We start from the raw sequence: 11558 nt of genomic DNA on the forward strand, positions 1-11558 counted from the left end.
CACACGGACCAGGGAGGTACTGCACATGCAAAGCGGAGGAAGAAAGCAAAAGGGATCCTGAGGCACCTGCGCAGCCAGGGGGCAGCTCTCCGCAGCTCCTCCCGGTGCCGGGGGGGCAGCTCTCCGCAGCTCCTCCCGGTGCCAGGGGGGCAGCTCTCCGCAGCTCCTCCCGGTGCCGGGGGTGGGGGGCAGCTCTCCGCAGCTCCTCCCGGTGCCAGGGGGGCAGCTCTCCGCAGCTCCTCCCGGTGCCGGGGGTGGGGGGCAGCTCTCCGCACCTCCTCCCGGTGCCGGGGGTGGGGGGCAGCTCTCCGCAGCTCCTCCCGGTGCCGGGGGGGGGCAACTCTCCGCACCTCCTCCCGGTGCCGGGGGTGGGGGGCAGCTCTCCGCAGCTCCTCCCGGTGCCGGGGGGGGGCAGCTGCTAAAGAGCATCTCCTCAACCCCAGCACCGGGGCCGGGCTTCCTTCCCCCCAGAAGGATGGGCGCAGGGGGCGATTACAGAGGCCCAGCCCCGGGATGCTGGGCAGGCTGCTCAGCAGGGCTCCATCAGAGGGCAGCGGCAGCCCAGCCACCCAGCAGCCCCTCACACTCCATCTCCTGGACGCCGATGAAGCACAAGTTCCACCCTCCCTGTTTCTTAGGTGTCCAAAGGCAGGACCTGGCTGGGACCAGGTTTCCACAGGCATCTCCTGGATGAGGCCAGCTGTGCCCAGATGAGCTCCTGCTCATCCCCCAAAGGGCTTTGGATTCAAACCACCTCCCAGGATAGCCCCAGCCCCAGGACAGGCAGAGACAAAGCCACGGATGGAGAGCACTCAGAGAGTGGCTCTTAGCTCTGGGACACGAGGGGCATCTTGGGGCTGTGACCCCAGTGCCACCCTGCCCTGCTGGCTGGGGACCCAGGCCCCCAAGGAAGTGTCTCTCTGCAGGGTCCAGCAGGCAGCTTTGTTCAGGGAGCTGCAGGCTTTACAGCTAACAGCTGATGCTAACAGCCAGCAGCCTGCTCCAGTGGGAGCTGTCCCTGCCCACGCAGGGGCATTGCACTGGATAGTCCTTAAGGTCCTTGCAGCCCATTCTGGGACCCTGGGAACAAGAGGCTGAAGCAAGGACTGTGTGCAAAGCTCACAACTTGCCCCGGCCTGGCTTTGGAGGGGCATCCACAGCACGTTAGTAGGAAGAAATTCTTGGTGGTGAGGGTGGGGAGAGCCTGGCACAGGCTGCCCAGGGAGGCTGTGGCTGTCCCCTGCCTGGAGGGGCTCAGGGCCAGGCTGGATGAGGCCTTGAGCAACCTGTGCTGGTGGGAGGTGACCCTGCCCATGGCAAGGGGGCTGGAACTGGATGATCTCTAAGGTCCCTTCCAAGGCAAACTATTCTGTGGTTCTGTGACAGCCCAGAGCAGGCTGAGGGCAGCTGGGGGAGCACTGGAGGGCCAAGAGCATGGCTGTGCTTGCACACAGCCCCCCCAGCTGCCCACAGCAACAGATAAAACCCACAATGTGTTTCTACAGATTGAAGCAAGGAACCACAACCTCCCCCCCCCCCCCCTTTTCTTTGTTCCCCACAAGCTGAGCATTTCTAAACCCTTTCCCCCACAGCTCTGCAATAAAGCCTCTCTCTAAATTGCACTCATTAGTTAAATTAGGCTTCATTGGCAGCCTTGCTCTGAGTGCCTGTTACAGCAGCTGGCTGCTGTGCCTCAGCAGTCTGTTATGTGCTAAGAACAGAAATATTTCCACCTAAGCAAAGAGAAACAGTAAGCAAAGAGCTTTTTGGGTGATGAAAGAGTTCCTGTTTCTTTAAAGTCCCCAGAGGTGAGCAGGGCAGGGCAGGGCAGGGCAGGGCAGGGCAGGGCAGGGCAGGGCAGGGCAGGGCAGGGCAGGGCAGGGCAGGGCAGGGCGGTGAAACAGCTGCTCGTGGACACAGGAGTGCTGCCCGTGGCTGAGGGGCTGCAACCAGATGACCTTTAAGGTCCCTCCCACCCCAGGCCACTCTCTGATTCTGAGGCACTGGCAGAGCAGAGGGACTGAGAAGGGTTTTCTGTTAGGTGATTCCCAGCAGAGCAAGAGCCAGAGGGAGCTGGGAGCCTCAGCACAGCTGGGGCAGCAAAAGCTCAGGAGGGAAGGAGTGGGGGGGAGAGAATAGAATAGAATAGAATAGACCAGACCAGGTTGGAAGAGACCTTCAAGACCATTGTGTCCAACCTATCACCCAACACCACCCAAACAACTAACCCATGGCACCAAGCACCCCATCAAGTCTCCTCCTGAACCCCTCCAGGGATGGCAACTCCACCACCTCCCCAAGCAGCCCATCCCAATGGGCAATCACTCTCTCTCTGTAAAACTTCCTCCTGACCTCCAGCCTAAACCTCCCCTGGCACAGCCTGAGACTGTGTCCTCTTGTTCTGGTGCTGGCTGCCTGGGAGAAGAGACCAACCTCTGCCTGCCTACAACCTCCCTTCAGGTAGCTGTAGAGCATTTGTGGCAGGAGCTGGCTGGGAACTGCCAGCCTGCAGGGCACTGCCAGCGAGCTCAGGCCTGCCCTGGTGCTGGGGAAGGCAGCGAGGGAACTGCTGCAGCTCTTTGCATCCCTTCCACAGCAGAGCACTTCATCCTGCTAAGTGACAGCTGAGCCAAGCACTTCCCCTGCACTGAAACCTTGACTGGATCCCAGCATGCAGACAGCTTAGGCAACTGCTTCCAGGGAGTGTGCTGAGCTTGGGAGCTCACATTTGCTGTCATTGTCTTCCACATCTGCTCTTATCCCAATGGCATTTAACTGGCTTGTGCCATGGAGGCAGTTCACCATCCCACTGCTCCTCCAGCCCAGTCCAGGCAAGGCTCCAACCCCTGCTGGGGTCCCCCCAGGCAAGGTGGGCAGCCATGGAGCACAGGCTGCCCTGCAAAGCCTACACAGCCACCAGGCTGGGGGGGTGGGGGATTGGGTTTTGTCCTCCTACGTGATGTCAGGCACAGGAAGGACATTGAGCTGTTGGAGCAGGTCCAGAGGAGGACCCCAGAGATGATCAGAGGGCTGGAACAGCTTCCCTCTGGGGACAGGCTGGGAGAGCAGCAGCCTTGCAGTGCTTGAAGGGAGCCACAAGAAGGCTGGGCAGGGACTTTTGACAAGGGTTTGCTGTGATAGGATGAGAGGGGAGGGACTGGAGCTACAAGAGGGCAGATTGAGACTGGAGGTTGGGAAGGAATTCCTTCCAGGGAGGGTGGGGAGACTCTGGCACAGGCTGCCCAGGGAGGCTGTGGATGCCCCCTTTCTAGAGGTGTTCAAGACTAGGCTGGATGAGGCCTTGAACAGCCTGGGCTGGTGTCCCTGCCCATGGCAGGGGGTTGGAACTGGCTGAGCTCTGAGGTCCCTTCCAACCCACCCCATTCTGTGACTCTACCTAGGCTCTGCAGCTGAACAGCTTTGCCTTCCCTGCACTCCCATCTTACCAGTGGCTCCCAGCACCAGATGAGGGAAAGTCCTGTCCTGCCTCCCTTCTGCCCCCCATGAGCCCCCCCCAATGAGGGAGCCCTTCATTACCTGCATCCCACAGGCTCTGCTCTTGGCTTCATTCCTCCTGCCCTGCTTTAACCCTTCCACACACCAGCTGCCAGTGCAAACCTGAGTAACTACCAACTGCTCTCACCTGCCTGCAACTGGCTTTGCTGCAAAGGGCAGAGATGACAACTCACCCCCTGTGGCTGCAGCCAGCAGCACCCAGAATGTGAGGGAATTGGGAGGTTACACTCATGCTTCAGTCCCTGGAATGCTGTTCAGACCAGGCCAAGGCTGTGACCCCCATGAAGTGCCACATGGTGGGCACAGAGGAGGTGAGCAAAGCATCTGCTGCTCTCACACAGCCCACACAGTGACTGCAGGAATCACTCTTTACCTTCCTGCTCTCTGTCTCAGGGGAGAGTGGAAAATGCCAGCAAACAACTGAGTCTTTACCCTTTAAGCCTGCTCCTGGTTCCAATGCCAGGCCACTCTTCACCCACTTAGTGCCATGGCACCGAGACAGTGAGGGCACACATCCTGCCTGAGAGCCCCCACCTGAAGCCACATCTCACCTGGGTTCTTGGGTGTTAATTGCAGAGAGAAGCAAAGTGGTCCAGTGGCTCCCAGCAGCAGGGAGCAGGCAGCCAAAGAGCCGAGAGGACAAACAGCTTTCAGCTCCTGGCTGCAAACCAGGGCATGACATTCCCTCCCTTCCCAGAAACAGCACTGGAGGTGGCCTCCTCCCTGCTCCAGTGGTCCCTCCTTTGGTTTCCTGTAATCCTGCTCAGCCACAGGCTTGCAGGCTTGGTAGCAGCTTCCAAGCAGGCCCAGGGAAGGCTGCAAACACGTCTCCCTGCCACTCTCAGGGCTGCAGGCTCAGCAGCAGCACCGTGGCGATGTCTGGGAAGCATTAAGGCAGAGGCAAACCAGGGCCTCACAGCTCAGGTTGCCTAACCAGAGCTTCCCAGCACGAGGCTGGGTGTGATGTGTGGCACAGGGCTGTGTCCTCCTGGCTGAACTTCTTCCCATGAGGCAACCCTGGTGGGAAGCAAGGGATCCCAGGGAGCTCTTTGAGTTCCTTTGGACTCTTTTCCCTTTCTCCATCCAAGCCACCTTGCTAAGCCTCAAGGATTGTGCAAGAGGCAGAGCACAAAGCTGTCCTTACAATCTGGGGCTGATATGGATGGGTCCATTGGGAACCAAGCCAAGGCAAACTGTGGAGCCACTCTTGCTCATCAAGTTGGAGCCTCCCCACCAGCACTCAGCCAGGCTGGTGGCCTGAATCTCCAAGCAAAAGCAGCAAGGCCACACATTTGCTGGCTGGCTGGGAAAAACCTCTGGCTCCAGCCCCTGGTTGGGATGATTAAATAGAGAGCAAGGTCCCTCAGCCCCTGCACTGGGGCAGCAGAGCTCTCCAGGCACAGGAAGATGCAGAGGGTCACAGCAGCCATCCTCACCCTTGTGATCTCCAGTGGTGAGAGAGCTCAGCTCCAGGGGCACTGCTCCCTCTCCCCTGCCCTCCTTTGCTTCTCCCCTGGGTTTCTGGGGGGCTGGGCTGGCAGTGGGGTTGGTTTGTTGGTCTTTGTAATGAAGTGTTTCTGTAAGGGGTTAGGAACTGATTTGTTCTCTGACAGTTTGTGCTGCTGGAAATGACTCCTGGGAAGCACTGGAGAGAGTCCAGGGGAAGCTGCAAAGGTGCTGAGGGGTCTGCAGCCCCTCTGTGGTGCAAAGTCAGCACATCTGGGCACTGGGAGAGGAGGGCTCACTCCACCCTGTCCTTCCAGCTGCTGCTCTGGAGCTTTGATTTGAAGCCACTGCTTCAGGTGCCCTCAAACCTCACTGGACAAAGCATGAAGCAAGGAAATGCTGGTTCCTTGCAGCCCTGAGATCCAACTGCAGTAGAACAACTTCCAGACCCCTGCAGCCTGCTCCATGCTTCCAGCAAAGTTCAAAGGGACCTTGCTATTGATTACCCAGCAGGGGCTGGCAATTCCCCTTTCTAGTGGTGGATGCAGCCTTCTGTCCTTCTCTTCTTCCAGCTGCTGCAGCACAATGGGCCAAGATCTGCTCCAGTGAGTCAGCAAACAAAGTCAGAGGCTGCGACCCCCAGGGCTGCGGTGGATACAACTACCCCAGGTGCTGGGCTGGGGCATGGCTGAGCTGGGGCACGGCTGAGCTGGGGCACGGCTGAGCTGGGGGATGGCTGAGCTGGGGCATGGCTGAGCTGGGGCACGGCTGAGCTGGGGGATGGCTGAGCTGGGGCATGGCTGAGCTGGGGCACGGCTGAGCTGGGGCATGGCTGAGCTGGGGCACGGCTGAGCTGGGGCATGGCTGAGCTGGGGCACGGCTGAGCTGGGGCATGGCTGAGCTGGGGCACGGCTGAGCTGGGGCATGGCTGAGCTGGGGCATGGCTGAGCTGGGGCATGGCTGAGCTGGGGGATGGCTGAGCTGGGGCATGGCTGAGCTGGGGCATGGCTGAGCTGGGGGATGGCTGAGCTGGGGCACGGCTGAGCTGGGGCACGGCTGAGCTGGGGGATGGCCGAGCTGGGGCATGGCTGAGCTGGGGCACGGCTGAGCTGGGGGATGGCTGAGCTGGGGCATGGCTGAGCTGGGGGATGGCTGAGCAGGGGCACAGCCGAGCTGGGGCACAGCCGAGCTGGGGCATGGCTGAGCAGGGGCACAGCCGAGCTGGGGCATGGCTGAGCTGGGGCATGGCTGAGCTGGGGGATGGCTGAGCTGGGGGATGGGTTAGGGTTAGGGTTGTTTCAGCAATGAAGATAAAAAGCCTCTCTGTAGCTGTGCTGTATCTCTGTGTGCCTTCAAGTAAGGCCTGAGGAGAGAGACATCAGATGTCTACAGCAGGCTGTACAATGGTTTAGTACAGATTAAGTCTTCCACTCCCAACCCACTCTTTCTCTCTCTGAAAGGGGGCTGCAGGGAGGCAGGGGTTGGTCTCTTGAGTGTCAAGGGAAATGGCCTCAAATTGGGTCAGGGGAGGTTTAGATTGGAGATTAGGAACAATGTCTTTGCTGCAGGAGTGGTCAGGCACTGGCACAGGCTGCCCAGGGAGGCGATGGAGTCCCTGTCCCCGGGGGTGTTCCAGAAGCTTGTGGCCACCTGGGGACCACCTGGGCCACCTGGGGACAGGGTTTGGTGGCCAGGGTGGGGTTGGGCTGGCAGTTGGACTGGAGGATCTCAGAGGGGTGTTCCAGGCTCAATGATTGTGTTTTCTCTGCCCCCAGTGCCGGGAGGAAGCACAAGGGAGTGGACGTGGTGTGCCAGGACGGCGCGGAGGTGTTCGCCCCCTTCTCCGGCAGGGTCGTCAAGCAGGCCAAGCCCTACGGCAACGGCAACGCCATCGACAACGGCGTCCAGCTCGCAGGAGCAGGTAGCAGAGATGCAGGGCCTGGGGCTTGCAGGGCCTGGGGCTTGCAGGGTCTGACTGCAGAACGCTCCTCTGTGGTTAGAGAGCTTTAAACTGAGCCAAGGAGTCGTGAGCCCAAGCCAGGGTGCAGGGGTCCGCAGGGGAACCCAAGTGACTGCTGCAGCCTGGAAGGCCAGGGGCTGCTCCTGCAGGCACAGGGACTGAAGGGTCTGCAGCCTTTCACCTCTCTGAAACACATCAAAGGCTCCCTTTGCACCTTTTGGGTGATGAGAGGAACAGCTCACCCGGTTGTATCCACCTTAATCCCCTTCTCCACCTCCCCTACCAGCTGATTTGTTGCGCTGTCCTCTCCTCCCGATGTGCTCTGTGACTGCTCACTCCAACCACTTGCATTCTGCTGCTGAAGGTTCTGGCTTTGCCAGGCTCTCAAACCAACCCACAGTACAACAGCTTCCTTCTCCTCTCTTCTCTCCCCTGCTAACAGGATTCTGCATCAAGATGTTCTACATCAAACCTGTCAAGTACAGTGGCTCCATCAAGAAGGGAGAGAAAATTGGCATCCTGCTGCCCCTGCAAAAGGTCTACAGAGGAATCATATCCCATGTCCACATCCAGAACTGTGACCTGACAGATCCTACTCCCTACCTGTAGATGGGGGGCTGCACATCCACAGCAAAGCCTTCATTAAGCTGCTTGGGCACACTCTAGCACAGCAGAAGCCCCTGAGCCTCCAACGCTTGTTCCACCCAGAAAGCATCCCTGAAGGAGATGCTGGGGGGGATCTGAACACAAGCAGGCTCAGAGCAAGGCATAGCTCACGTCTTACACATACCCTGCACAGCACTGCTCTCATAGCTGAAGGCTGAAGCAGTGGGGAGCAAGTGAGGGCCAGGGGAGGGCGAGTCCTCCATGCTCAGCTCTCTGCTCTTGGCCTTCCCTGCTCCCTTTGCAGCCAAACACACAAATCCCTTCCAGAGGCCAGGAATGTCACTTGTGCTTGCAAATGGAAAATCACAGCATTAAAAGTCTGCCTCATTGCAGAGTGCTTTGAATATCTTTGCTGCTGTCACAGGGTTTGGGCTGGGTTCTGCTTTTTTACTGTAGCTGGGGAGTTAAAAAAGCCAAACCAACAAACCCTTGAATGAAGATGAAGCTCAGCTCCTTCTGGGGCCTGGCACCACAAACACAACCCAACCTCCTGAAGTAACTCATTCCTTTTCCCCAGGCCCTGCTCAGGACTGCCTTGGCACACCCAGGCTGCTTCTGGTCCAAGTGAGACATTTCTTTCCATTAGTGAATCAGCTGAATCCTTTCCCAGGACAGCAAGCCCTTGTCAACAGGACAGGGCTCCTCAGGCCAAGGCTACTAACCTGCTACCGGGAGTCTCGGGGGCCAAAGGGCTCTGCGAGCGCTGCAGTCTCCTGCGCTAACACAACTGCAGGCAAGCAGGGAGGCTGCTCCAGAGGCAGCTGTGTTTGTGCTGTCAGCAGAGTTGTTTCTGCTAAGAGGCTACAGAAAGGCAGCTCCCAAGCTCAAGGCTTCCTGAGGAGCAGCTGAGAGAGCTCTGCCTTAGCAAGAGTGTTAATGAAGGCACAATGAACTGGAGGTAGGCTCTGCAGCCAGACTTGTGCACCAGCAGCACTGCAGCTGCAGCTCACACTTAGCAAGGCAGAGAGGCAACACAGAATGGTTTGGGTTGGAAGGAACCTCTGAAGCTCAGAAAGTTCTTCACCGAGCGAGTCGTTCGTCATTGGGATGTGCTGCCCAGGGAGGTGGTGGAGTCCCCAGCCCTGGAGGTGTTCAAGAGGGGATTGGATGTGGCACTTGGTGCCATGGTCTGGTCATGAGGTCTGTGGTGACAGGTTGGACTTGATGATCCTCGAGGTCTCTTCCAACCTTAGTGGTACTGTGATACAGCCCAGCCCCTGCAGTGAGCAGGGACAGCTGCACCTAGAGCAGGATGCTCAGAGCCCCAAACAGCCTGGCCTGGAATGGTTTCTAGGGACGGGGCAGCTCCCACCTCTCTGAGCAACCTGGGCCAGGGTTTTGCTGCCCTCAGGGTAAAAATATCCTTCCTTAGATCCTAGATCTAGACCTCCCTCTTTTAGAGACCCACAGGAGTGTTTCAGCTGGAGAAGACCTCTAGGATCATGCTTAGATCTCCTCCAGCCTGTTACCTGCTAGAGGTGAGGAGCCCATCTGTGCCTTTTGGCTGATCACTGAGCACAACCTGCTGCCTTCCCAGCGACACTGCAGGCCCAGCTCTGTACACAAAGCCAAATCCCTCTGCTCTGGGTCTCCTCAAGGGCTCAGGAGCCTGACTAAAGAGGCAGTGTGCTTTGTTCTCACTGTGCCAGCCTGGTTTTCACCCTGGGAGCCTGTGCTGCTCCTTGCCCAGGCTCCATGCTTTGGTTTTCACTTCTAAGCACACTGAAGGTTATTTTTCAGGTGGTGAGGTTCCTTAACAGCACACAGGACACAGGTCAGCTGGGAGGGGAGTGCTCAGCACTGGCTTGCTCCCATGCTGAGGACTCTGGGCTAGCCCTGAAGGACAAAGCCCATTTTAAGGTATATCTGTAAGGATTCATCTAGGCAGAGGATTTGCATTTCCCCAGCTGCCTGCTAAGAAGCCTGGCAAGCCTCCAGACACCGTGACACCACCAAGCTGTGCAGCTCTCCCTCACACCATTCACTGGGGCTGCAGCCCCATGGGGCTTGTGAAGAGTGATGGCTTCCTTCATGCGCCACACGGTCGGGTTTGGGACATTGGCTGGGTCCCACTGAGCTGAAGTGTGCCAAGGGGAGGGTGGAGAAAGCAGCCTTCAGCTGTGGGCAGCCGAAGGAGGATGGCAGCTCGGCCAGGAGGGAAGCACAGGCCTCGGCTGGGGCTTGGACTTGCTCTGGCTCAGGGCTTTGCTGATGTTTCTGCTCAAGGGGTGCACCACCCTCACCCAGGCATGTCTCAGTCCTGTGGCTCTCTTCCTCCAAAGCCCAGATTCCCTCATGCTAGCACCTGGCTTCTCTCACTAAGAGACAAGACAATGAATATGTCAAGGACCAGTCTAACTCTGCAAGCTGCATGGACACAGGCACAGCAGGTGCCATGGATCCAGGAGCCCTGGCAAGCCTCCTGAAACACCACAGACTTCATACAGCAGAGGTTTAGTCTTTCTGGAGAGGCTGAACAGCCAAGTAGGCATTTCTCCTGGACACCATCAGGCTCAACTCATCCCCTGCCTGCTGGCATCAGCACGAGCACTGCTGCACTCTTGCCTACTCCATAAGAAGACCTCACAGGGAACTCACTACTGACATAAAACAGGGCAAGAAGAAGTGGCCTCAGGTTGCCCCAGGGGAGGTTTGGGTTGGACATGAGGAACAATTTCTTCCCCTTGAGGGATGCCAAGCACTGGCCCAGGCTGCCCAGGGCAGTGGTGGGGTCCTCATCCCTGGGGGGGTTTGAAAGCCCTGGAGATGTGGTGCTGAGGGATGTAGTTTGGTGGTGTTCTGGCAGTGCTGGGTTAAGGGTTGGACTTGGTGATCTTCCAACCAAAGTGATGCTATGATTCTATGAAAAGTGGCAAAGTGGAGACCCTCACTGTCCATGCCAGAGAAGGAAGCCAGCACTTCCCAGGCCAGCTCACCTGCCCTTGGTGTGCTCCTCTCTGTGCTCCTCACAGCTACCCCAGGCCTTCTCCTCACCACAGAGAAGGAAACAGTTCAAGTGGGGCTCCCAGGGGCTGTGCAACTCCTGCCAGTTGTCCCACACCCTTCTGTTGGCATGTGCCAAGCAGCCAGTTGGTGTCTTTCACATCCGTTGCAGGAGCAGCTCCATTGCCCAACGCAGCAACGCTCCACCAGCCTTGGTTCAGAGCTTCCTCTCGAGCTCCCTCGAGGTCTGCACCTCCCAGCCCACCTGGAAAAGATGAGGAACAGACTGAGAAGTACCAGCTGCAGTATCTCTGCTGTGTGAGCCCAGACTCCACCATAGTGAGCCCATCGAAAGCAGTCTGAGGGGACATCGCCAGGCATGAGCGCTAGGATGAGGGAAGATGCTTTCAGGGTGCACCAGGAGAGGCTGAGAGGGGGTACTGGGAGAAAGTCCTGGACTGAAAGGGTTCTCCAACACTGGAATAGTCTCCTCCAGGAGGTGGTTGAATGCCATTCCTGGAGGGCTTTGAGAGATGCATGGAGGTGGTGCTACAGGCCAGGGTTTAGCAGCAGGCTTGGTAAGGTGAGGTGATGGCTGGGGGGCTGAGCTCCCTGGCCTTAGAGGTCTGTTCCAGCTGAAACCATTCTTGGATTCTCCCTCTGATCATAACACTTAAACACTTGGTTGGTGGCTGCAAGTGTGAGAGCCAGCAGTGGTTTTTGGCAGGATGGGGGAGAAAGCAGCGAGGGTAAACCCAGCAAAGCCACTTGTGCTAACCCTAGGGAGGGCTGCAGCCTTGTTTGGCAGCTCAATGCTGGCTGTAAAGAGAGCTTGGAAGCACAAGTGAGAAATTTGCCTCCAGCTGCTTGCTCTGGGGAGGTTTGCAGAAAACACAATGTTCAGATGCTCTTTGTCAACCAGAAGTGGGGCAGGGAGACAGATGTTCCTCCTCTGAACACAACCTGCAGGACTTGCAGAGGTTGCTGTTGCTTGGAGTATCAGCTGGTTCCTGGGAGAGCAACACCA

General features: G+C 58.0%; 1 protein-coding gene across 1 annotated transcript; it reads left to right on the plus strand.

The window, feature by feature from the left end:
• Positions 1-4905: 4905 nt before the first annotated feature.
• On the plus strand, positions 4906-7920 carry LOC137446045 (leukocyte cell-derived chemotaxin-2-like). Its single transcript, XM_068148317.1, has 4 exons — positions 4906-4969; positions 5535-5631; positions 6738-6883; positions 7365-7920. The coding sequence occupies exons 1-4, from the start codon at positions 4924-4926 to the stop codon at positions 7529-7531; spliced, it is 456 nt and encodes a 151-aa protein (XP_068004418.1). The 5' UTR covers positions 4906-4923; the 3' UTR covers positions 7532-7920.
• Positions 7921-11558: the final 3638 nt, after the last annotated feature.

The sequence above is a fragment of the Melanerpes formicivorus genome, unplaced genomic scaffold, assembly GCF_026170545.1.
Source record: "Melanerpes formicivorus ecotype bairdi unplaced genomic scaffold, bMelFor1.0.p_v2 SCAF_2, whole genome shotgun sequence".
Classification (NCBI taxonomy): Eukaryota; Metazoa; Chordata; class Aves; order Piciformes; family Picidae; genus Melanerpes; species Melanerpes formicivorus.